We start from the raw sequence: 25,450 nt of genomic DNA on the forward strand, positions 1-25,450 counted from the left end.
TATAATACACACCACCACCGGTACCACATTACAGGGACTGAGCTGGCACAGGGCGTTGCTGCTGTTGGGGCTGTTTGGCTCCAGGCTGCGATTGCGATTGCTGTCTTTGCTGTGCCTGCTGTTGTTGCATTTGTCTCTGCTTGAGTTGTTGCTGTTGAAGTTCAAACACACGCTGCTGGAACTGCTTTTGCTGCTGGTAGTTGTATTGAGCAGTCGTGGCAATGGCTTTCAGCGCTGTTCTGACATGGTAAAGCTCACCTGGGATAGCAGCACTGCTTTGCGTAGAAGTAGCACCTTCAGAGTTGGGACTAGCATCAACATTGACAAGTGCACACCTTCCTTGAAGACCACCAATTGAGCCCGAAATGGCCTGGTTAGCTAGCGTGAGATCTCCAGAAGAAGCCAGTGTATCGGCAGCCGAAGCACCATTGGTAATTAAAGCATTAGCATAGGCTTCACGCATGTTAAGGAAACGGTGTCTGTTTCTGGCTGGAATCATCACCTTACGCTCCAAAGGCACAGGAGCACTCTTGGAAACACCCTCCAACACCAAATGTGTTTCTTCATCGGGATCTAGCACCACAGGGAGGCTTCCAGAGCCGCCTTCAGCGCCTTCAACACCGGCCATGCCTGAGAGCTGAGCGTTTTCACGTCTCTGGGCAGCCAAAGCGTTGTTTTGAGCCATTCTAGCCTGGTTACGTTTCTGGTACTGCTGTAGCAACACATCATACGGAGCACTACGACCAGGAACTGCTCTTTTAGCACCCATAGAATGCGTTTTACATGTCAACGAACGAGCACAGAAACCACCCATAGGTAAAGGCACACCACACTGTTTCTCCACATCAACAGGGCCCTTGGCCTTTGTAGGAGCCTTGGTTTTCTGCTGCTTCTTCTTCTTTTGTTGATTATTAGCTCTTTGAGCAGCAGCCTCGGCAGCAGCAGCAGCGGCAGCCGCAGCGTTGGCAGCTTCCTTCTCCTTCTGCATCTGAGACTTCTTATACTTCTTCTTTGGTCTAGGCTGGTCCTTCAGCTGCAGCGCCAGCGAAGCCGAAGGCGTAGCAGGAGCCGGCAGAGCCATTCTGGACGAATCCACCGAGGAAGCATCAGTAATGGCCGTTCTGCCTCTCTTTCTCTTATTGGTAGCAGCCGCAGCCGAAGAGCCATTTTCGGCATCAGCCTTCTTCTGTTTCATTTCCAAACACCGCTCGTAATGCGTAGTTAAAGAATCCTCGCCAATGGGCCTGCCACAGCTTTTACAGATCTGGTACTTGGAGACCTGGGATAAGTAGGACGAATCCGAAAGTGCGTTGTATAGTAAAGTGTTTGACGAAACCGCCGTGGACGAGTTTGTCTTTGTGTCCAAATGCCAGTCGAGCTTCTTGTCCAAATAAACGCCCAAGTCCTTCCACACAGCTTTAGACGGGTTGACTGGAGACGCTAGAGAACGAACGCTATCAAGAGTAACGATTCTGGACAGGTCGCGGCCACTTTTGGACATACTCTTTTAGAAAGACAGCTAGGGGTGGGGTTGTCTTTCTGGAGGGCGGGGAAGGTGACGTGAATGAAATGGAGGTGGAACAGTAGCACGTACGCTTCTCTGGAGAGTTGTTATGAAGAAGTGTTGGAGTAGTTGGAAGGTGAGGTTTTCAGGATGGCTGGTGATGGTGCACGGGTGTGATGGTAACAGGAAGGTGGAACCTCCAAGGAAGGCCCAGTGGATTAGAAAAATATTTAAAAGAGGCAGGATGTGTGACCAGGTAGTGGAGGGGTGGTAGTATGGTTGCTTTTTTGTATTTTTAAGGCGTTTTGGTGGGGATTGGTGGGTGTTTCAGAGGCGTTTTATAGTACTGCGAAGAATGGCTGCAAACTGGAAGTAAGGGCTTGGGAAGGAGCAGTTTGGGATTGAAGGGAAGGAATAAAGTGGGTTAAGTGAGGTTCTAGAGGCTGTGTGGATTGTTTTGAAGGAAAAAAGTGGGAAATTTGGGACACTATTGGTGGATTGATGGGGATATACTGTTCCTACTACTGTAGTAAGTAGGCAGTGTAATGTGGCTAGTCAAAAGGTGTTCACTTACAGTGGAGTGCTCAGAAAGTATAGTAAAGCGAAGGCTTCAAGTTGGAATGACTTTAGAAATTAAAGATAGACTGAAATCCTTGAAAGATGAGTACTGTTGGTGGAGTATTGTAGTTCTACTGCCACTGTTGGACATCTGGCTAAGACAGTTAAACAAAGAGGAAGCTTGTGGTATTATTGATTCAGAAGAAACCGAGAGGGAGATTAAAAATCTTCTTAAATAGTAGTTCATCCTTACAAGGAGAGCAGTGACTGGGAAAGCGAAACTATTACTTCACCTTGAGTTGGCTTACTACTTAGGCCAACGAGAGAGCATAGATACTAGTACAAATGGTCCCCTAGTGAAGCAAGAAGAAGTAAAAAGGTGACTTAAAATACGCTGGCTCATACTAAACAGCTTAACAAAGTAGAAGGGTAGTTCTTGCATTCTAATTGTAGAGAAGTTGCACTTCTACGGCTAACTGAGAAGCCAGAAAGGTCCACCAAACCAGCACAATGTAAACCCAGAACCACCCAAACGCAAATATACATATTCAAGCTTCATCAAATAACCACCAAAACCCCCCTTCACCTCTCCAGCACCTTCCCCCCTCCACCACTCTCCATCACCTCTTTCTCGGTGTCTGAGACACTCTGGTTCCACAAAATGGGCCCACCACCTGCCACAAACACCAGTAAACTTCCATACATAAACGACGAAAAACCACAAAACCGCCAACCCCAACGATCCATCAAGCCTCTAAAAACAAAGAAGCTTCGTCAGCCCACGGCGTATTGTCCAGCCATACCAGATGAGTTCCCCAGGGCTCGTGTCCACAGCCATTTAAGGTTCCTTGAAGCCTCATCAGGGTCCCACCCAGGGTTCACCTAAGTCGATGAGGGAGAAAGGAAATGTCTTCAAAATTGGTATGCCCATACGTTGGAGGATCAGCAACGTTCCTTCCGATTTTCAGCTAAATTCGTTCAGTACATCATCCATAATAGTGTATCCTCCCTCTCCCATACAATTCCTCAATGGCTGCAAACGCAGTACCTGAGATAGGCCTCCACCACCCACCGCCATTCCACCCAAAACCACCAAAAAGTCCCGAAAAAAAGGCACCATCATAATCTCCACCCCCTCTTTAACCTAAAAACGTCTTTTTTCCACTAAATTTCACCCATCCAAACCTCTTCCCTACCCGAAAGACGTTTGGCAGCAGAAGTGGACTGATTTCGAGAATCTGCAGGGCTCACAAAACCTACCCATTAACCAACCTTGGATTTCCAAAAACCACCACCCAAAACCCACCCAAACCCCTCAAAGGGCCAAGATTAAACAATGAAATTAGTGTACCCTTGGTTGATCCACGTCACCGGGTGGATCCTCAGAAACCCAAAACTTTTCATTCTAGTTCCCATTCTATGCATCTATATTGTGTCTTATGGAGTGGTCCATGATCTCACGGTGAGGCCGGTGAACAGGGTGCTTACGTTGGGAGCCGATACGGGGCCGTTGCTTGATTTTGGAGGCACGGAGGAGGTCAGCCTGGCGGTTCAGACGGGGAACTGGCTGCTTTCTCGGATACTGCTTGTGAGCTCGGGAAGCGTGGTGGAATATGGCGCTTTGGAGCAGATCCACGCTTTGGAAACGTCAATTCGGGCTCAGGAATCAGCGTATGTGCTTTCTCCATTGGGCACTTGGCCAGAGGAGCGGTGGCTGGCCCAGCAGATCGAGGCGTCGGCTCTACGAGCGCTCAACCATCGGTTCAAGCCGGAATTGGCCAACATGTTCTTCGATAAGCTCCTGAAAACTAACCATTTGGTCACTGCAGCACGCCAGATTAATCTTTACGTTATACATAACCTGCTGCTTCCATCTTTGCATGTCCTGGAACCGCTACAAGTACTGTTCGTGGGCACCTCCGAGGCTCCACACGCTGTGAAGGAGTTTTTGAGGTACTTCCGCTACTTGAAGGAGGAATCTTGTCCGCTTAAGTTCTTTAATAAAGCTGCTAGTTTTACTCAAGTGGCTATTTGCATCACTTTCGTCTTCAGAGTCTACTTTAGCATCTGCAATCAGCATAAGATACGGTCAAACTTTGGCCTTATATGTGGCTGGCTCACAGAAGTCACATTGGCTGCTGCAGCCTCCGTCAGCATACTATGTACATATAAGGGCTACCAGGAATGGCTGTCGATGTTTGGACCTGTCAGTTCTTACGGCATTGGTACCTATATCCTAGCGGTTATGCTTTTCAGCTCAAGAACCCTCTTCCGTACCATCAACGACTTGGCTGGCGATAATACCATGGACGGCCATGAAACCCTTCACAAGCGCCTTATACGTTTCTACCTCGGCATCAACAACAGCGCAAGCAACTCCACAGACTTAATCTTTAAGCTCACACGCTATGTTCGGAAGTGGTGCTTTGTGGATAAGTTTTCATCCAACATTGCTCCTATTCCTAATACGTTTGTCGTGCTTTGCCTCAACTTATTGGGCCTCTTGTCCGTGTTCGGCTTGATCTTTGCTGTCTTGTACATATTCTTCAGAGGACTAGTTTGGCACATTTTGGTGAACAAGTATTTCATGATTCTTCAAGCGATTGCTCTTGCATTGGCCATTGACCATTTCCTCCAACAAACCTTCTTGGTGGGCATTATTCTAATTGATCTTAACCGTGTTGAGTTCACTGACTTGCTTAACAAAACACTGAACCCATACGAGTCAGACCTTGACCAGTTGAACGATTCCATGGGCGAGATTGACCCTATTTCTTCTTTCCTTTTGGGTCTCAGAGGACCATTGACTCGTCCTAAACCATCCTCGCTCAGACATATTGTGGGTACGCATCTTTTGAAGCTTTCGCCAGTTTCGTCCAGAGTATTCTGGCTAGGCGACGTCTTGAGTTTCTTCTGTTGGAACTTTTTTTGCCAGATCTTCATGACCCTTTTTGTTCTTCCATACCAATTGCTCACAGATAAAAAGGCAGTGATGATATTTGGGCGCCAGGCTTCGGGTCAACACTCATACAACACCCTCTTCTTCTTGGAAGTTGCTGCCACCATTCTTTTCATCATTGCAGTTTCAGAGTTGACGTTTACTCTTACTTACTCCCAAAGACAACGAAAAGAAGTTGATCCTACTGCTACATTGGAAGCTTCGTCGCAGTTGGGGTACGGAGAACTCGCAAAGAACGAGCAAGCCAAGTATTTCGAGAGCATTACACTTGACAATGGCCATAATATCGATGTCATTAAGATTGCCACCAACTCCAAGTCCTCCTTTTTGGTTTCGGCTGATTTGGATAGGAAAGTCTTGGTATGGTCGCCATTGGGCGTTGTTGAAAAGAAAACGCCTATGAGCATTTCCACCACGATCGATACAATTCGTGGATCTATCCATCCAGAGTTCTGGCCATTGAGCATGGTGGAGATTTCTGATGAAGGCAATTATATTGTTCTTGTTAACAACCGTCATTCTGCTGTCAAGTGTTTCGACCGTGGGTCTTTATCCTTCATCTGGGAAGTCAACCTAGCAGCCGAGCTTGGCCTTACATCTAAGGAATTAAAGCCCATGCTTGCATTCTTCCGTAAAAAGACCATTGCCGGTTTCTTGGCCAGAAAGCTTCTCATGAAAAAGCGTAATGGGCCCGACGGCAGAAGATCGAGTGTCAGCTCCACCGCCTCGTCATCTACAATTACAGGAAATTTCCCGCCACCACCAGCACCATTGCGTGAGGATGACATGGCAGTAGAAGACAAGGTAAGGGACTACGAGCAGTCACTTAACAGAGACGAATTCGTGATGGTCTTTGAGAGCGGCCATATGGTTACAATCAACTGTACTGACCGCAAGATCAAGCACTATTACATGTTTGAAGACGTATATGGCAAAGGATTAGTCTCCGAGAACCTCAGAGTCACCACAGCAAAGCAGTTGACCACATCGAGAGTCAGCGACAGAATCGTCTGTGACTTGGTTAATGGAGATATAATCATTGCATCTGCCGTCAGCAATATCTGGAAGTTTTCAAAGTTAAAGACCAGCAAGAACAAGTTCAATAGTGGAGGAGCCAATACTGTGATTAAGGCTCCAGGAATGCCAATGTCTAGAACAACCAGTTCAATGGATACCGAGTTTCTGTCTATATTCAAGCAGAACTTCACGTCGTCGCCAAACCCCTACCCGACCGAACTCCCCACGCCGAAGAGAAGGTTTGCAGCCATTAACCATTGCACTATTTTCACCATTGATTTCGTGGGTATGGTTGTCAGAGTCAGAGACTTGAAGGCAGAGCTTTTGGATATTCAAACAGGGATCATCATCAAGACGTTCTTTATTGGCCACTTCAAGCCTGGATCGTTCAGAGTGATCCATTCAGAACCTACCCATTGTAAGTTCTGTGGCTGTGCGTCCGTTGAAACCATGTCGTTGGTATACGAAGACTTTTACGACCCGACACTTATTGTACACACGTTCTTATTGGAAAACAAAAAGTCCAGAAACAATATCTGTCTTCGTGTGGAAAGAGACCCCAGAGAAATCCGTTGTCTTGGTTTTGACGCTGTGGTTGAAAAACAATACTGGTACCATGATATTGAAAAATGGGAAGTCACAGATATGAACGTTGTGATGGGAATCAGAAGAGCGGACGCCAAAAACTCGGACGAAATGGAAACCAGAGAAGAGATTGTGGGACAAAGAGAAGAAGAATTTGCCCAGTTACGTAAAAGGCGAAGCCGAGTACCCGCCAAAGCGGAAAAGCCTACGATCAACGACGTCTGGCAAGGGTTCGTGGTGACAGTACTGAATGGACAGTTCCTCGAGTACAAGATCCCCTTCGGAGAGGAAGAAGACGAGACCGAGTTTGCATGTGTCAGGCCCAACGTTATTGCCAAGTACGGCTACAAAGCCGTGGCGCTTGCATTTGGACGCAAAATCAAGATTCTCTACCTAGGCGGAGGGAAGTTGATTGAAAGTGATTTATACTACAAAGGTACCACCAGCTCGCTTAAGCCAATTTTGCAACCAGCACCTGATGGAGCGGTGAACCGCAACGAGCTCTTGTTTATCAACAAAAGACGGAGAATGTTGGAGAGAAGAAAAAACAAGGAGGTGCCAGTCTAAGACAGACCAATCACAGAAAAAGAAACAAATAACCGTTTTGCAGTTTTGGCTTTGGCGGTTCTCTGGTCATGGTCATGGTCGCTCTCCGTCCAGAGCCGTGGCAGCCGTTACTTTTCATGTTTCGCCGCGCATGCAAGAAATGGCGTGAGCACCCGGGTCCACCCAGGAACCAGACAAAATACGAGCCCAACTGGACTTAGTAAGCTGAGAAATGGAGAAGAAGAAACAGGATTTAAGGAGAGAAAGTTTTAAGGGGTTTCTAAAAATAGGTTGAGCAAAGTTCAGTGCCTCCATCCCTTCTTTTCATTGGTTGCTTTCGTGACTTCAGCTTTGCAGAGACTCGCTTTTTGGAGGGGCCCACAAGAAATCTGGCGCCAATTCGTGGGCTTTAACCTCCCGCGGGCTGGCCCACATTGCGGCAGAAAATGTGTCTTTTTCTGCCATTTCTGCCTGTTTTTGGTGCCGTTTTTCGCGCGGTTACTGTTTTTCCAAGGCATACCCGAGCGACTTTCTTTTTTTTGCTCACAAACGCATTCATACTTTTTTTTTCGTTTGCTTGCACGCATCGGGTGATCTCGGCTTCCTAAAGTGCAGCATTTAAATACCCAGCAATTGCAGCCAAACAAGAGATATCAAAAAAATAACAAAGTATGAAGATTCTTGACGACGAAGAGAGAAACGCTCACTGGAACGCCGTGCTCCGTCAGGGTGCCATTGGTACCGTGGTGGGCCTTGGAGTTTCCGCTGGAATTGTCACTTTTATGAAGAGAAAACAGCCTTTGAGGTACCAGTCGTTTAACGCTTCCTTGAAGACCGCCATGTGGGTGATGCCTACGATTACCATTGGTGCTTTCTTTGCCGATGAAGGTTCCGTCAAGTTTGACGAGGAAATGCACCGTTCTGACTACCTTAACCAGCAAGAGGCTGAAAAGTTGAAGGAGTGGAACAAAATGTCGCTTTCCGACCAGATTTTCACCAGAGTCAACGACAACAAGTACAAGATCATCATTTCCGCCTGGGCTCTTTCCCTTTGGGGCTCCTGGCACTTTGTCAACAAGGACAAGTACTTGTCTACTACGCAAAAGGCTGTCCAGGCCAGAGTGTACGCCCAGGCCATCACTGTGGCTTTGCTCTTGGGAACTGTGCTTTTGTCGATGCACGAGCAAGAATTGAAGAAGAAGCAACCTCCTCCAGTGCCTGAGTGGAAGAAGTTCTTGGACGAGCAAGAGAGCCACAAGAAGGAGCAGGCCGCCCACCAGAAGGAGCAGGCTGCCCACAAGGATAAGCCAGAGGAGAAGGGCAACGAACAAAAGACCCTTGAAAAGAAGTCGGACGAGAAGAAGGAGTTGCTCAAGCAGGAAGGTAACAAGGAGAGCTTGTAAACCACCATGTATGTTGAAATCGGGCCGGGGGGTCGGTCCCCACTGGTGCCCGAGAGTATTATGACGGAACGAATAGACAGCACTACACTGTGAATTATTTAATGCATTCAAGCAGCCATTGGATCTTGTAGAAGGACGGTTGTGCCTTATCTGATCATCTATCGCTTAGGATGCTGTGCATCAAAGTTGCTCCCACGCTGACGTAATGCAGGGGGTAAAGGAAGAAAGGAAGAGAAGCTTTTGTAACATCTATTGTAGAAAGCCAGCAAAGAGTGGCTTTGCACAGCAAGTATTGGATTGAAAGGGGATGATTAGTGGGAAGAAGAGGCAGGGTGATTTTGGACGTATTGAGTGGTAAATTGATGGAGCCATATGGAGACGCTTATTGGGCCACAAAGGGTTTGGTGGGTTCTAGTGGGATGGAAATGGTGATATAAGTAGATGTAGAGGTGGAGTTAGGTGATTGGTTTTTTTTTGTGTTATGGGTGATGTCTGGGGAAATGAAGTTCTAGATATGCGTTTTATCAACTCAAAGTGCATGGGGATTGGATTTGTAGATTGTCTATTGGTTGATGGAGTTGATGGAGTGGCTCAACTGGAGAATGATAGAAAGAGGCTGACAGAAGGGGCTTTTCTTCAAAGGAAGCTTTGTGGTTTTTGGAGAAGCTGTCAAATGTGTCAGTGACATGCTTTCTTAATTATTTAACCAGGAATAGACTTATTTTGATAAATATTAGTGCTCTTTGGACAAGCCATGTCTTACAGTAATAGGCTGTCTATGGAATGTGCTTCACATTCACGTACTTCAACCAGAAACCTTGGAATACCTTCAAAAGTGAGTTCAGTATATTCAGATTTGGATGTAGCATAAAAATTGAGCTTATAAAATTGTCTCTCAGTTTGCTATTGATATATGTTCATTACCTTCATCGGTTTCTTCGAGTAGCAGTAATACAGACAGTGAACTGTAGACTATATCCGAAAGCGTATCTTTATGAAGTGAAGGAGCTCTAAAATTACAAGTTTGGTACAAAAATTACCTACCTCAATGCTTAATTCGTCACTTGAATGTTGCTGAAGGGTTCCTTAAATGGGTGCAAAATGGATTCACTTGACAGTATAAGTGAGACATACCCTTACATAACCGAATCTACGTAACTCAAACAAAAATGGCCCAGGAGACATTTCAAGTAAAAGTATGAGTCCCTTGATTTCCAATGGTTCTCCTGCTATCACCTTACCTTCATTATAAGGAAGAATGCCTGAGTACCATCTTCCTCGGTCCTCCATTCCCAAAGAACCTCCATCAAAGCCCACCCAAACTCAGAAAAACCACCTCAAAAGCCTTCAATCACCTCTAAGGGCCCAAAAGATTCATATTCAATTCACTTCTTGATCTCTTTCTTTTCTCTTCCCTCCAAAACATTACCTCCCTCTGCTTCCCATACTGAGCACTCTCTGTACCACCAAAAGGGTCCGCCAATTCCACCAAAATCCATCAAAAAACGCCCAAAAAAGCATCAAACCAATCCAAACCTCCTCCCTAAATCCACCCCGACCCTTAAATTTCCCACCCCATATCTCCTTCCATCACTTCTCCCAACCATCACCTTCCACCTTCCACCCCACCTTAACCGCGCTTTTTCATATGCCCTATTACTCCACAAAACACCTTCTTCTTTTCCAAAGAAAACACCTCCCTCCTCCCCAAAACCATGTCTGACGAGGTGGTGTACGCCGTTTTCGAGCCTTCAGAGGCAAAGCTCCTCACGACGACGCTGCAGAGTCAATTGCTCGTGGAAAACCCCATTTTGGCCTCGGCTTTACTGAACATCTTTCCTTATTTGCTTCTTATGGATAACTTGTTGGAGATTGTGACGTGGACGAACGACGACCCGTACCAGAACTTTCTACTTATGGTGCTTTATTCGGTGTTGGTGCTTTACTGGTCGTCGTTGAAGCTTTTGGTGCTTCCGTTGTTGATGGCGGCGCTGTTTCTGAGTATCGTGTGGAGAACCAGCACCATCATCCAGGACTCGAAGTATGGGGAAAAGCCAACCATAGATGAGGTCTTGCAGACGTTGCATAATATTACGGTCAGGTTTGACTTGTTTTTTAGACCAGCAAAGCATTTGCGGTTCTCTAGGAAGAACTATGCCAAATTCGTGGTTTCGGCAGTTTTGGTTACTCCCATTCACGCTGCCATTGCAACGACGTTCTTGCTGCCTACGGTGCTTACGTGGCTTCTCGGGTTGTTCTTTTTGGCCTACCATTCGCCGTGGGCGTATACAATTAGACACCTTCTCTGGAGGTCGCTTTACATCAGACTAATTGCTTACTACATGACCGGCTTGGATATCAGGCTTTCACGAGACCAGGCCAAGGAAAAATCCCACGGCGGTATTTCTAGAGTTCACTCGCCCAGCGCTACAGATGTTGAAGATGAACAAGCCAGTATTCTTCCAGATTCAACGAAAATCACCGATAACGACTTCACTATCGTGAAAAAGGTCATTGCATCGCCTACACAGCTTCGACAAACCGTCCGGTTCGATATTCTCGAGAACGAACGCCGCTGGTTCGGCTTTGGCTGGTCCAAGCTCTTATTGCCTAATGAACGGGCCAGCTACTGCTACCAACAGCTGATGAGGCCGTCGCCAGACCCTCAGGATGACGATTTCGAATTCCCCGTTTGCGAACACGACCTATACAATTACCAGTGGCAATGGATGGATGACCGTTGGGAACTCGATTTGGAGTTTAACAAGTCCAGGTATAAAACAGGCTGGGTATACTACGACTCCAATTGGGACAATCCAGGCTACCGTGACCAATCCAGCAAGTACACTCGTACAAGAAAATGGACCAGAAGAGCTACTTTGTTGATAGACAAGCGGGAAACCGTCAACGACCACTGAAAAATTTATGTATTTATGTACCAAAAACTAATCTATTTATGTACACGGCACGACCCTTCCCTCATACTAAATCCATCACCGCACTTTCACTCCTTCCTCATCTCATACTTATACATCTTCTTCATGAGTGCAACAGCTGATAAAAAGTTTGAGGATATTCCTAAAAAGTACATTAACCCTCTAGCTGAGAAGGACAACACAGAAGGTCCTCGGGTGAATGGAAAGAACTTTAAGATCAAGAAAGATGCGTTTAGAGTGCGTTCCCTTGGAGTGAAAAAGCTCAACACGTGGCAACTCAGAGAGAAGAAGAAGCTTGAAGAGGAGCAATACAAAGCTCGTATAAAGGGACTCAAGCAGGAGAAGGAGGACGAGAAGAACGAGAAGGTTGCTGAAATCAAGAGAAGAAGAGAGCTCAGAGAAGAGAAGGAGAGGTACGAGAAGATGGCCGAAAAGATGCACGCCAAGAAGGTGGAGAGAATGAGAAAGAAGGAGAAGAGAAACAAGGCCTTGAGAGAGCGTTAGAGGGTGGTTTTTGGGTGATTTTCCAGACACTACGGTGGTGTCTAACTGTGTCTCAGATTATCACGTGAACGTCACTTTTTCTCGGAATTCCAGCGACATTTACAGAACAGAAACGCTTACATCATGATCCTGGAATCTCCAAATCTTTCCTTTATCGTTTATGGAGCCAGCTTGACCCGTTTGCTTATCAATGCAAAGAGGTGCAGAGATGGCTGGCAGGGAGGTGTTTGTGCAGTACGTTTGAGCAATGCGATGGCGGTTACCCGGATTTCAGAGCACGACTATAAATACCGCGAGCCCGCCCACCTTTTCATCGTCCGTCCCGCAGAATTTGCCTTTGTGTTACCTGGGTCTATATACAGTACACAGTTCATTTGGTTCCTCAGGTACTGCAGACTTTTTATACCCTCCCTCCACACATATACACGCATATACCTTTTTTGCATACCAACTGAACATAGCATTTATTCCTAAAGCGTTGTTGTTGTTATCTTGTTGCATATAGCCTAGTATCAACACACACACTTGTTCCAGAATAAAGCTTGTCTGACAGGGAGACATTTATTTGTTCATCTTTGTCGCCAATCACCAAACTAATATTTTCATAATATATCCCCTCGGTATATCATCTTTTTCTTCTTTTATAGATCATGGATTCATTGAAACTTCCAACCACTGCAGCTAACGCTCAGGCCTTTACAGCCCCAGGCTCCCTTTCGATGCCTCAAGGTATCAATGACCCGAACAATGGTATCATAAAGAAGGATGAAAATGCAGAACTTGGCGTCAAAGAACCCAACGAAGACGATGCTGATGGAGCCATGTCGGGTATCGTGCCCACGCTTCAGAATATCGTCGCAACGGTGAACTTGGATTGTCGTTTGGACTTGAAAACCATTGCCTTGCATGCACGTAACGCCGAATACAATCCAAAGCGTTTCGCTGCTGTGATCATGAGAATCAGAGAACCAAAGACAACCGCACTTATCTTTGCCTCTGGTAAGATGGTGGTGACTGGTGCCAAGTCTGAAGATGACTCCAAGTTGGCATCCAGAAAGTATGCCCGTATCATCCAAAAGTTGGGATTCAATGCCAAATTCACCGATTTCAAGATCCAGAACATTGTCGGTTCGTGTGACGTGAAGTTTCCTATTAGACTTGAAGGTCTTGCCTTCTCGCACGGAACTTTCTCGTCGTACGAACCTGAATTGTTCCCGGGCTTGATTTATAGAATGGTGAAGCCAAAGATTGTGCTTTTGATTTTCGTTTCCGGCAAGATTGTCTTGACTGGTGCGAAGCAAAGAGAAGAAATCTATGCCGCATTCGAAGCCATCTATCCGGTGTTGAGTGAATTCCGTAAATCGTGATTTTCGCTCCATCAGATGTGTACATTAGCTAACCTTATGAGGTTGTGACATCATCATGAGACTTGTCGTTCAAAAGATGAGCTGAGGAGAAGTCACATTAAAAAAGAAAGAATGGGGTCTTGCTGTATTATAATTTGTGGGTTTGTTTGTTTGGTTGTTAGCAGCTCTCGTCTGCTGTTTTTGTTTTTTCCTCTTCATCTTCACTTCGTTTGCCCCGTACCTCTCCCGTTTATAGTTCATGATTGATGACACTTCATGATAAGATTGACGTCTGTAGATGCTCATGCTTTGCCTTTGGTCTTAGCCCATTCAAAGTACTCACATCTATGCTCTCCAAGCTCTGTTGAACTGCCCTTGGATGTTCTAGGACAACACCAGAACTTCTTGCCTTTGGTAGCATTGGTAAGACTTGTTTTGAGAATGCATTCCTCGCCATGACGACATTTGGGAGGATCTGAATAAATAAGGGATGTCAATTTCGATATGGAGTCCAACTTGACAGTGTTTTCTGTTGATGGAGGATCTTCCTGGGTTGGAATTTCCTCTTCTTTATCACTAGAAACGGTTGGCTTGTCTTGAAAGAAAAAATTCTTTATACTATGCTGTGAAGACGGAGCGTTGTTGGACTTCTTTCGACTGACATATTGAAGCTTAGGCTTCTTTGGGTCTTTGTTTTCTGAATCTTTTTTATCGCTTTCTGGAGTGGCAGACCGTTTCGTGCCTGATCCTCCAAACATCGAAGAGATATCTCTGTGTTTGACGAGCTTGTAGAAGGTTCTTGCTTCGAACTTGTGCTTCTTTTGTTCAGCTGGTGGCTGTTTTGTAACAAAGGAAACATCAATATCTGTGAAGACTGGACAATGGTCAGAGCCTTTGATATAAGGAAGAATATCAGCTCTGGCAATGTTATCAACGGTTTTCTGGCAGCTGGCCAAAATAAGGTCAATTCTTGAACCGTAATTGGACTGTCTAGCGTTTGTCATGGTGTTCCAGACGGTATACATGGCCAACCGGCGGCCCTGTACGACTCTAGTAGTATCATGGAGAAAGCTGATATCTAGCGGCTTCGTATATGGGTTCGTAGGGATCACATATTTCTGGAGAAGCCCCCTTTGCGGTCCAAGCTTGAAAGCAAGACAAGGTTCTTCATTCACTCGTTCAAACTCCTCACCGCCATCTTTTAAGTTATTCGTCACCAACTTCGCCTTGATACCTTCGTTGATGGCCTCAGCCTGGTCTATAAGGTCCAAAGATACGTTAATATCGCCCATAACAATAACCTCTTTCCCCAGTCTCTTCAATTTAAGGCACCGTCGAAGAAGAACCTTCAAGAACCGCAATCTAAAGATCTGGCCCTGTTCCGTGCCCAGCGAGTTTGCCGGACAGTACAAAGAAAACACCACCGTCCCAGAAGCCAACTCCACTACAGCAGCACGGCCCTCCGAGTCCAAAGCTCGTAGATCCTCGATAGTCATGTTCATTTCTTCGATATCTTCAATATCCATATACCCACCAATTCCATCCTCAGCGTCCTCATACGTCTGAGACTTATCCTCAGGGTTCTGCAAAGTCCCTGTTATACCCTCCTCAGCTTTAACCACGGAAAGACACGTCTGAACGTGAGGAGGATCAGTCAGAACCGGGATCCTAACAAAAAGACCCACTCCAGAGTACCCTTTCCTCGATTTCGGGATCAGAATAAACGCCTTATACTTTTTCAACACCCCAGTCGCCGCCAAGCCGTCCCCGTTGATCTTAAGTTCCTGAAGCAGCACAATATCAGCGCCTAAAGCCTCAAACAAGGCGTCATGGTCGTTCTGGAGCTGATTCCATGGATAGTAGTTAAAAAGCGTCTTGATGCCGTTAACGTTAAACGTCAAGTACCGAACCTCGTTGTTGGACGTTCGGGGAATGCGGCTGAGCGGGTCTTTGGCAAGAAGATCCAGCAACAGCATGGATATGGGAAGAATGTGTAGCTCTTGAATGTATATGTATGGTTGCAAATGTGCGTATAGGCAGGAGCAAGTGGGGGTCCATAGTGAAGGCGTAGGCAGGGACGTAGGGGGATTGGAAATGGAAGAAAGGGGGAGTTGGTGGGTTTTATTGGGAGGGATTGGTTATGGGGTGGATTTTTTTGGGCATTTTTTGGTGTCCCAGTCATTTTGTATGGAGTGGTGGAAAGTGGTGATGCCAGAAGTGGATCCCCTGAAAAAGCGTACTTATTCATGAAAGTCAGCTAAGTTAGAATTAAGCTGACTTTAAAAGTCCTCTTTTTATCATTTTGGTGCCTTTTGTTGAAGAGTACTTGTTCCTGGTGAAGAGACGGCACTGGAAGCTTAGACGGTGACCGACAACGAAAGGCGGAACTGCCGGAACGGGAAGTCCGTAAACAGAAAGAAATTAAGGTCAGAGTAATTTTAGGAATCTACAGGGGAAAGGGGAATAAGAAAGAGAAGGGAATTTTGGGCAAACAGGGCAAGTACTGGGCCTTCCATAAAGGTAAGAATAGGCAAAGTCAGAGTAAGTATACGGTTAGGGCTTTCTTAGAACACGAAAGTAGCTCCTGGAGCGTCTGGAAAGCGCCTGGATACTGAACATGCACTAAACACGGCCCAACACGGTCTTTCTTCCATTCAAGTATATCTTCTCGTGAAGTACCATCCAGAGTAAGTATAGTACCCAGTTCTGGCCCATCCAGTACCCAAAAACAATCCTTGGAAATGCCTTTTTGAAGACACTTCCTGACTCTAAAGACTACCTTTACCCCTAGCATAGCCTAAAACATCCCTCCATTCCATTTCCCAAAACGTTAATTGTCAAAATTAACCCATCCCTCCATTCCTTGTCAACCGACCATTCTGGACTTCTAATTACGTGCCGCTTCGGCTCCAGAGCTCACAGCCACAGCTCTAGAAGCAATAGAATGATGGCTTACATTAGTACAGAAGAACGTTGGATCAGTGGCTGACGAGGTTTCCGGGAATGCTCTCTAAGCCACCACACAGCCAGAAGAGTAACAAGCGAAGAAGAAAACAACAACAAGTGGAGTAGCTTTGAATAATAGAAGAGCATAATGGCAAAAAAATCCAAAAAAAAGTCAACCATAAAAGCATAACCAGGCAGAAACCGTGGCTTCTTTAATCACTGTACTGTCCAGTTTCACCTATTAAGCTTTAAAGATCTTCACTGTTGATCCACCACAGGGGCTGCTGGTTTCCCAAACGGGCCAAATGGTAACTTTGGCGAATCAGCCACGCTGCTACTAAGTGTTTTGGAAAAAAAATGCCCTGCTTTCTTCTATTGTTGTTTACGGGTCAAAGAACCCTGGTCTTATGGGTGCAAAATACGCAGTCCAGTGATGAAGAAGTGGCCAGGTATTTCAACAACCAGAGGGTCAAATTTAACCAAAAGAGCACCAATCGACTCGAAATCAACCAAAGAACAACATGGTACTATTAAAAATCAAATCCACCCAGCCGTTCAGTTTATCACTGTCCCCACCCAGTTCCACCACGATCTAGATCTACATATTCGCGCCGCGCGAACGCGTCGAATTGAGAAAAAGCATTCTCTGCACCTGCTTGTTTTTTTTCTTCTTTATCACCAAAAGGCCAATTTTGACACTTCTTCCTTCTTTTTACGTGTGGCCAAAGTCTCCAAGTTTTCATTCACTTCTTTTCTCAGAGAAACCACTCGTTTTTGGTCAATTTCTTTTAGGGGTTTCCAATGGTTGATCCTGACACTTTTATGAAAAACAGCCCGTTTTACGTGGCCCATGGCGAACAGTATAACTTGCTGAACACCACGCCTGACTTGTTGAAGTTCCAGTTGCACGAACAGGACCGGAACTCGTCGCCCACGGCGCCGGTGCAGCTGCTGTTTTCAAATTACTTGCAACAGACCTTGTCTGATAACTCAATTGGCGATGACTCTGACGATTCCGATAATGACCGTACCAGCAACGATATTGGCGCTCTGGCGGTGTCGACGCCGACTACAGAGACGTCGGAGTCTCGGGACTTTATTAGTTCGTCGAATGATTACCTTAACTTGAAGGTGTTGATTGAGAATTCGGTGTTTGACACTTCGAAGATCTCGCCCAAGGCCATTATGTCTTTGCTGCGTACTAAGAAGGTCAAGGAGTTGATTGCGGATAAGCAGGAGCTCAGGGACTACTTGCAAGATAAGATTGCTGTGTCGAGCCAGTTCTGTTCGACCTTGATGTTCAACTCTGACCCTAAACCTGATTTGGATATCAATCTCGTGCTTAAGATCATGAAACAGAACCTGGACTTGCAACTGCTGCTTAGAACTGTTTCCAGCGAGCTTGAAGAGCTCCGCTCAAAGCTTAATAACCATAATTTGGCATGTCTTGTCTTGGGCTACGTCGAGGACATTAAGCACTCCAACAGCTCACAGTCGTTGAACGCTGAGCTTAGTGGCAGCCCCAGCTCGAAACCTGTTGCTTCTCCTTCCTCAGATAAGCTGTTTGATACCCTTTTCTCCCATATTGCATCCTTGGCCGTTCAGAACAACGTGACCTTGCCAGAACACCCAGAAGAAGCTGAGGTTTCCATGGAGAAGAAGGTCCAGTGGGCCCAGGCTTGCATTGATGCTGTTGTATCTGCCAAGCCCAGACCACTGAACCCTACTCCTCCACCTTCTGGCCCTGAAAGATCTGTTGATAATTCGATTGTGAACGATTCCGTGCTTCAAGACCACTCTTTCCTTTCTGCCTCGCCATACAAGGGCGTCAAGGATTCTGCCGTGGAAAAGAAGACCATTTCTGAGTACAGACTAGCATTGAACGATTTACGTTTCTCCCACCAGTACTTCATGAAGGAATACGAGTACTTGAAGGCCAACTCCTTGAAGACCATTTCTGATTACCGCAAGAAGAACACTGCCCTTGAAAAGGACTTAGCTAGACTTCGTTCTGGAGGCAGCAGTGTTTCCCTTGACAGTTTAGCATCTCGTGAGTCCTCCGACGCCAAAGACAAAGAAATCTCTCGTCTTCGCAAGGAACTCAACCTGCTCAGAATCGATAACATGGGCAACAAGCTGCCTAGAAGCTCTGAGCTCCTTTCACCTTCGCTTCTATCGAATACCAGCGTGGACGAGGACCAGGCCAACTCCACATTCCCTTCGTCGCCAGGCTACCCTGGGTTCCTGGGCATGGGCGGTGGCTCCAGCATGAGCAATGCCATTTTAAGAAAAGAGTTCAAAAAGATTGTTTCTGATATTCAGGACCAGTATGAAGTGGAGCTCGGCAAGGAACGTCTTAAGAGAAAGCAGCTTGAAGAAAAGCTCAATTCGAGCCCACTTTCTTCCGACGCCTAAGGCAACCTCTCTTTACGCCCACTCATGCTGTACTATTCCAGAAATTGCCCAAAATGCCTCCGTTACCGTTGGCTGCAAACTACTTAATACCCTTCTACCGTGGTTGCTCCTGCACCCAAGCCACAGCAGTATCAACTACGCGCATCACCAACTTACACCCATATATTACCTTCGCTTCCTTACATACTTTTACATATATTCTACCACACCGGATCCTAAAATCATGAAATCAGCATGGACCGACGAAAATCAAGTACCAGGCTGAACCCAGTAAGACGCGCCGTGGACCCGTCAAAAAGAGAGATCTTAATGAGTAGGACTAAGCGATCCAGACCATCTTCACTGGAATCTTCCGATCTGAACGCCATTCTTACATCTCAGCCGTCCAGAAAGAGCTCTAGACCAAATTCTAGGGAGAAAAAGAGCGATAGCGTTGCTCCCAGCGATCCTCCGATTTCGGATGCTGAGTTTTACCTGAATTCTGTGGTGAAGGTGCAGAAACCGAAAAGCCAGTTTGAAAGGAGTTATGAGGAGAAATTGCATAAGTTTTTGCTTACTGATGAGATGAGTGAGTTTCTGGCGCTTGAACTGGAGGTCAAATTGAGCTCCTCGCTTCCGCCTTCGCTGTTTGGAAGGGTAGAGAGGAGTGAGGAAGTACCAGTGAGTTCTCGTGAAGAAACCAAAGAGGAGACCTCAAATGTTGATGAGATTCAGGAGGAAGTCATTGTTAGTCCTGAATATGTTCAAGAACAAGCGGGAAATCCAGACTTCGTGTGCCAATGGCTTCTTAAATCGGCTGATGCTTTGCTTGAACAGGCTCATAAGATTGTACTAGCAGCCAATTACGTCGAGGGCGCTCAAGCGTACTATACGCTTATCAAGGCAGCTTTAAAGGCTCTTCATATGGTGGCTGGCCAGTATATGGCGAATTTGCAGCCAAAGGCAGCCGCTCAGGTGTACTATAAGCTTGCAAAGATATACTTGGAGGAGACTGAAAACTATAGTACGGCAGAACTGTTCGTGAAGAAATCAATGGCTATTGCTATAAAGCATGGTTTACTTCAAGCTAGGGTCGCTGGCGAACTCTTATGTGCTAAGATTTTAGAATTATCTGATATTGCCTTGTTGGAGCCTTTCCTCAATGAACGCCAGGAGATCCATGAACGCGAAGGTCATTCAGAGATATCTTTGCTCTTTTCCTTGAAGAGAACTGAATTGCCTGGACTTAATGATGCCCAGATAGTTCTTCCCAAAGGCGAGGCCATTAAGGATAACCAGCTTCGCTCGCTTTGCTTGTTGATGCAATCGAGTATATACTTGTCTCAGGGATCGCCAAAGCGAGCAGAGGAGCTCTTAAATGAATGCCGTGACCTCTTCTCGCAAATGAAAGACGTGGCACCTCAACTCAAAGCAATGCTGTACCTCCAAAACCTAACAGTTTGCACCCAAACCGATAATCACAAGTATGGCAAGATGTGGGTCAAGAAAATAACCGATTTCATCAACAAACAAAAGAAACTCAAGTGGTCTTCATGGAATAACGATGGTACTATCCCTGTCACGCTTTCAAGAGGCTTGCCTAATGAGATACCATTCCTGTTGCAGTGGATTGGTCCTGACGAATTTGTGCCGACTTTCTACCTATTGAGCGGTCTCTTCTACATGAATGAAGGCACAGATTTGGCGAAAACAGGCAAAATCTTCGAAGCTTGTGTTAATCTGGCAGATCAAGGTGTTTCCAATCTCACAAATTACACACCAAAGCTGCAGAACTTCATGGTGTCTCAGCTTACGACGAAGGTGGTTCGCCTTTCTGTGATCAAGTTCATGGCAATCAGCTACCAAGTCTGGCTCGGCTTCATGTCATCTAGTGACTTCAATGGCATCAAAGCCATTCATGCATTTCTTGAGAGCTACAACAATGACAACTTCACTGCAGAAGAGTTATGGTACTACAAATTCCTCATTCCACACTTTCTTTACTTATCTGCCATGTACCACCAGGCTCAGGGTAACCTCAAAGCAGCTAAACTCAACTTTTTGAAAGTACGAAACCTCACGTCACAAACCGTCGATACACCAATTGAAGCGTTCCATTTACAAAGATCGCTCGGCATCGGGTACGGCTTACCAGCATCAAGCACTAGCGAGCTTTACATATACTCCATCATGCATTTACTCAACATTTCAGAGTACGAATTCCAGAGTTTGTCTCAAGCAAACGACTCATCCACACAGCATGAGCAGGCCATTCAAAGGTCTCGCTCCTTCCTTGCATCTTTACACGCAGACATGACGAATATATTGGAAGATCCAGCCTCACAGGGTCTTACCACATCTAAGCTATTCATGTTAACATATAAATCAGCATTGGCTGTTTTCAACAGCTCTGGCTTTGAAGATCCAGAGAAACGGCTCGATACTGTGCTTACTTCCGAAATAGAGAAGCTAGTCTTCCTGGGAAACGTCAACATCCAGAATGTTGAACTTCTTGCGCTTTATGTTCTTCTTCGTCAAGCAATCAATCTTGACCAGAGAAACAGATTCTACGGGAAATGTGTCAGAAGAATCACCAAGAACGAAGACAACGGCAAACTTCTCAGCTTCTTCGTTTACTTGGAAGCACAGAAGCAAGAATCAAGTGATCCCCAAATGGGAGACAAGATCCAACGCAAGATCGACGCTATCGTTGAAAGCACCCAGCATAAAATAGAAACTGCCAGGCAGTCGGTTCTACAAAAGTCAACATCTTCTAATCGTGAAAGTTAATAGATATACAAAGTGGGCGGCATCAATTGCTTGATGAAATAACATGCTAAAAGGAAAACCAATGGTGGTCGTGACGAGGGAATTATTTCTTGGACTTCTTCTTCTTTTCAGGCTCATCGTCATCAGCCTTTCTCTTCTTCTCCTTCTTCTCTTTCTTCTCCTTCTTTTCCTTCTTCTCTTCCTTGTCCTTCTTCTTCTCCTTCTTTTCTTTCTTCTCCTTCTTCTCCTTCTTTTCCTTCTTCTCGTCCTTCTTCTCGTCCTCAGACTCCATCTTCACATCCTCTGGCTCAGACTTCTTTGGCAACTGCACCTCTGGAGCAACCTTCTTGGACTCTGGAACAGCTGGAGCTGGCTCGTCAGCATGGTCCTTGTAGCCGTCCTTCCAGGACTCTGGAGTGTTGTCGTTGACTCTACCGTACTTGTCCAACTTGCCGTCAGCCTTCAACTGCTTCTTCTTCTGGGCAACTGGACCAAGACCCCATCTTCTTGGGTAAGTGTCTCTCTCCATGATACATCTCTTGACTCTGGCAACCACACCGTGGTCACAAGACTGCAAGTCAACAGTGGTCATCTGGGCAATACCAATGGCAATAGCCTCACCCTTGGTGGTCATGAGCACAACCTCGTCGTACAACTCAATACCGTCCTCGTATCTCAACAAACCAGGAATCATCAACTTGGCACCGTAACAAACAGAGTTGACGGCAGAATCCTTAACCACAACTCTCTTGTAGCCCACAAGCAAAGTCTCCAAAGGCTGGATGATCTTACGCAAGTAAGACTCGTCTCTGGTGTTGTCGTAGACGTACTGGGCGTCCATGACATCATGCAAAGTGACCAAGTTGTCGTTTTCGTCCATGGCACCAGATCTCACACGACGCAACTCTTGCATGTGTCCACCAACACCCAACAACATACCCAAGTGAACACACAAGGTTCTCATATAAGTACCGGCTTCACAAGAGGCCCAGAACACACCAAGACCTCTCTTGTTGTCAAACTCAATCAAGTTGGAGTCGTAGATGGTTCTCACTCTCAACTGTCTCTTGACAGCAGAAATCAATGGTGGTCTCTGGAACAAAGCACCAGTCAAGTTCTCCAAAGCACGGCCCATCTCCTTGGCATCATCGAGCTCCTCGTGCAAACGAACAATACAAACATACTCCTTACCGGCACCCTGCTGGGACTTGACCAAACGAGTGGCTCTGTCCACACACACAATCAAACATCCAGTAACCTTAGGGTCCAAAGTACCCGAGTGACCGGTTTTCTCCACTCTCAAAATACGCTTGATCCAAGCAACAACCTCGTGCGAAGATGGGTTCGATGGCTTGTCCAAATTGATCACACCAGAAGAAACATACGACTTCAAGTCTCTCTTCAAAGGCGAAGACCCAGCTGGGATAGGCGTATAGTGGCCAGAACGCACAAGCAATTTGTCGTAGTTCTTCAACAAAAGCGGCCATTCCGACGTGCTCGTAGAGGGAGCCACGGTCTCTGGCTTGATCATGAATTCTTCAGACATGACTTGGGAAAGGCTTTTAGTAGTTGGAGATGATGATTTTTTTTTTTTAGTATGAAAAAAAAGTTAGTGCGAGCATCGTGCGGCTCATCTTTCCCAAATAGGAAGGACAAGGTCAGCAGTCATTTTGGTTTCTAGGGGTGTTAGGGGGAAATTAATTATATGGTTGGAATCAGGGAGTTTGGGTTAGTGGGAATATTGAGTTTGGTGGCGTTTGGTTGGGTGGTGGTGGAAATGGCTGACCCTTTGTGAATTAGTATGTAGAGGTTGCTCACTATGCGAAGCTTAAGTATGGAAGAAGAGGAAGAGGAAATGGTTTGGTGGTTTCAGGAAGGTGGAGACGTCTAGAATGGTTAGAAGGTTTAGAGGTTTGTTTATTTTTTGGTTTACAGGCTTTTTCGATTTGTTTGTGCATTGGTTGAGTATGTGTTTTGCCCTGAGAACTACATATTTTGCGTTAATCAGAAACCAAAGGGAAGGAGAGGGCAGAGTTCATTTAAATATTTTTCTTAATTCCTAAATGCTTCAAATTAGGAGACTTATAGAAACCAAGGACAATCTTTACCCTCTGGAACTTCTTCAACAACTAAAGTCACCCAACTATTACATTCGAAGTCCCATGGACTTACCGATCTCGCTCTTGGTCACTTCCAACCAGAACAACTCTCTTGCAAGTCCTCTCACCGATTTAATGCACGTATCCATGTTCTCGTCGTTGATAACTTCCTTTTCGCCCTTGAAGTTTCCGCCCACGAGATCTATGGTATCTTTATGAGCCTTGATATCAGCTACAGTCTCATATAACTGGTTAACAAGAATGGAATCTGGCGTAATGAGGTCATCAAGTTTTATGCTTTGACCAGGAGCTGTTCCGGTCAGGATTTCGTCTTTTGATTGGGCGTTGATTTGGTCCAACTGCTGAAGCTCACCATTAAGTCTTTTGACTGCTTCAATCTGGCCCAGCAAATACGAAACGTGCTTTTGTAAATTTTCATCGTTTGCTTGTGCTTGCTTGAGATGGTTCAGAAGCTGGCTGTGAAGGGCGTTAACCTTAGCCTTTTGCTCTTCAACAAATGGCATAGCTTGGAACACACTCTCTTCAGATTCAAGGAAAGCATTAACCTTTGCGCTAAGCTCCTGCAAAATCGGCTTGTCGTTCTTGGTTTCGTTCACAGTAACCTTATCCATTAAATCTTCAACTTCAGCGATTGCAGAAGGCTTTACACTCTGTGGTCTATGAGGCTCGTAAATATCCGAATCATCTTCAATGTATGCTGGTCCTGTTGCCTGAACAGGAGCGTGGACGGGTCTTTCATATTGAGGCGAACCAAATGGTCGTTGAAAAGATGGTGGTGAGATTGGATGCTGAAAGGAAGGAGGTGAAACTGGTTGTTGAGCTGGAGGTGGAGTGGGAACATTCTCGCCAGGTAAAGGTAATGGCATTCTGTACTTCTCTGGAATAGAAGTGTCTTGCGTAGCTTGACGCAGTATAGGTTTCTGGGGCAATGGAGGTCCTGTAGTCTCTCTACGAGGCGGTTCTGGGGTTTGGGCAACTGGCGTAGGCAGTTTAGCCTGTTCTGGCTCATTGTAAGCTCTCTTTGGAGGCAATTGCGGTCCTGTTTGGTTCGGAAGCACCTTAGGAGGAGCTGGAGGTCCAGAAGGAGCAGCAGAAGGCGAAGGTCTCGTATCAAGAGGAGGCGTTTGCTCGAAAGTAGCCTTTAAACAGCCCATTAGCAGAAGAAGCGAAAACTGCTTCGTAGATGAAGTCGGCGTATAATTCTGATGCCACAGTGCAATGAATGGATGGTAGAAGCGTCCCTGGGAGTCCACATTGTTGTTTGGACGAATCACCAAGCCGTGTTCCGGCACGACAAACACTTCAGGAACACCATTTGGTTCATGTGATGGAATGTTCTCATCCTGGAACGGATAGTTAAGTGGAATCCATATATTAAGCGGCACAAGGCACGTTCCACAGTCGAGATTCCCGTACAAGTTGATCAAGAGCTGGGAATGGCCCAGTACTGAAGTGTACACTGCCGTTCTGATCTTAAAGCCCTCAGGAAGGTATGCTGATAAAAAGTGGTACAAATGGGAGTAGGCAATCTCCTTATGCAAGTATTGAGGTTGAAGAACCAGGTAGAGCCAGTTGGCTACCTTCGACAGGATCTTAGCCATGGAAGGTGGACTTGGAGGTGGAGGAAGATATGTGGAGGTTCTTGTTTGAATGAGTTGCCAATGAAGCTTAAAGTGGAAACTCTTTAGCTTAGGGAATCCAATGGATATGCAAAAATGGGGAATTCAACCTGCCTGGCGATTCTGGCAAGGAAAGTGTGGTTATGGAAAGTGTTTGGGTGAATCTATACGTTTCGCAGCAACCGGTAGTCAAGCGTCGCTGGGTATGTTTCGCCTGGGATGTCGTTGAAAGTGACCGATATAA

General features: G+C 45.9%; 11 protein-coding genes across 11 annotated transcripts; 7 read left to right on the forward strand and 4 right to left on the reverse strand. All coding sequences in view use genetic code 12, as the record gives it.

The window, feature by feature from the left end:
- Nucleotides 1–28: 28 nt before the first annotated feature.
- CXQ85_003001 (deubiquitination module subunit) lies at nt 29–1,501 on the reverse strand (the record flags this gene model as incomplete). Its single annotated transcript, XM_025486657.1, has 1 exon — nt 29–1,501. The coding sequence occupies one exon, from the start codon at nt 1,499–1,501 to the stop codon at nt 29–31; it is 1,473 nt and encodes a 490-aa protein (XP_025344207.1).
- Nucleotides 1,502–3,398: 1,897 nt separating this feature from the next.
- On the forward strand, nt 3,399–7,190 carry CXQ85_003002 (uncharacterized protein; the record flags this gene model as incomplete). The annotated part of the gene is made up of 1 exon (XM_025486658.1): nt 3,399–7,190. One exon carries the CDS (start codon nt 3,399–3,401, stop codon nt 7,188–7,190), a length of 3,792 nt encoding a protein of 1,263 aa, XP_025344208.1.
- A 650-nt stretch (nt 7,191–7,840) lies between these two features.
- Nucleotides 7,841–8,572, forward strand: CXQ85_003003 (HIG1 domain-containing protein; the record flags this gene model as incomplete). The annotated part of the gene is made up of 1 exon (XM_025486659.1): nt 7,841–8,572. One exon carries the CDS (start codon nt 7,841–7,843, stop codon nt 8,570–8,572), a length of 732 nt encoding a protein of 243 aa, XP_025344209.1.
- A 1,715-nt stretch (nt 8,573–10,287) lies between these two features.
- CXQ85_003004 (uncharacterized protein) lies at nt 10,288–11,490 on the forward strand (the record flags this gene model as incomplete). Its single annotated transcript, XM_025486660.1, has 1 exon — nt 10,288–11,490. One exon carries the CDS (start codon nt 10,288–10,290, stop codon nt 11,488–11,490), a length of 1,203 nt encoding a protein of 400 aa, XP_025344210.1.
- Nucleotides 11,491–11,613: 123 nt separating this feature from the next.
- Nucleotides 11,614–12,012, forward strand: CXQ85_003005 (uncharacterized protein; the record flags this gene model as incomplete). Its single annotated transcript, XM_025486661.1, has 1 exon — nt 11,614–12,012. One exon carries the CDS (start codon nt 11,614–11,616, stop codon nt 12,010–12,012), a length of 399 nt encoding a protein of 132 aa, XP_025344211.1.
- A 650-nt stretch (nt 12,013–12,662) lies between these two features.
- TBP1 (TATA-binding protein) lies at nt 12,663–13,379 on the forward strand (the record flags this gene model as incomplete). Its single annotated transcript, XM_025486662.1, has 1 exon — nt 12,663–13,379. One exon carries the CDS (start codon nt 12,663–12,665, stop codon nt 13,377–13,379), a length of 717 nt encoding a protein of 238 aa, XP_025344212.1.
- Nucleotides 13,380–13,660: 281 nt separating this feature from the next.
- On the reverse strand, nt 13,661–15,334 carry APN2 (DNA-(apurinic or apyrimidinic site) lyase; the record flags this gene model as incomplete). The annotated part of the gene is made up of 1 exon (XM_025486663.1): nt 13,661–15,334. The coding sequence occupies one exon, from the start codon at nt 15,332–15,334 to the stop codon at nt 13,661–13,663; it is 1,674 nt and encodes a 557-aa protein (XP_025344213.1).
- Nucleotides 15,335–17,105: 1,771 nt separating this feature from the next.
- PEA2 (Pea2p) lies at nt 17,106–18,719 on the forward strand (the record flags this gene model as incomplete). Its single annotated transcript, XM_025486664.1, has 1 exon — nt 17,106–18,719. The coding sequence occupies one exon, from the start codon at nt 17,106–17,108 to the stop codon at nt 18,717–18,719; it is 1,614 nt and encodes a 537-aa protein (XP_025344214.1).
- A 309-nt stretch (nt 18,720–19,028) lies between these two features.
- CXQ85_003009 (uncharacterized protein) lies at nt 19,029–21,488 on the forward strand (the record flags this gene model as incomplete). The annotated part of the gene is made up of 1 exon (XM_025486665.1): nt 19,029–21,488. The coding sequence occupies one exon, from the start codon at nt 19,029–19,031 to the stop codon at nt 21,486–21,488; it is 2,460 nt and encodes an 819-aa protein (XP_025344215.1).
- Nucleotides 21,489–21,570: 82 nt separating this feature from the next.
- On the reverse strand, nt 21,571–23,013 carry CXQ85_003010 (pseudouridine synthase; the record flags this gene model as incomplete). The annotated part of the gene is made up of 1 exon (XM_025486666.1): nt 21,571–23,013. The coding sequence occupies one exon, from the start codon at nt 23,011–23,013 to the stop codon at nt 21,571–21,573; it is 1,443 nt and encodes a 480-aa protein (XP_025344216.1).
- Nucleotides 23,014–23,613: 600 nt separating this feature from the next.
- VPS23 (ubiquitin-binding ESCRT-I subunit protein) lies at nt 23,614–25,188 on the reverse strand (the record flags this gene model as incomplete). The annotated part of the gene is made up of 1 exon (XM_025486667.1): nt 23,614–25,188. One exon carries the CDS (start codon nt 25,186–25,188, stop codon nt 23,614–23,616), a length of 1,575 nt encoding a protein of 524 aa, XP_025344217.1.
- Nucleotides 25,189–25,450: the final 262 nt, after the last annotated feature.

Source organism: Candidozyma haemuli, assembly GCF_002926055.2.
Source record: "Candidozyma haemuli strain B11899 chromosome Unknown D_2014730914, whole genome shotgun sequence".
NCBI classification, from domain to species: domain Eukaryota; kingdom Fungi; phylum Ascomycota; class Pichiomycetes; order Serinales; family Metschnikowiaceae; genus Candidozyma; species Candidozyma haemuli.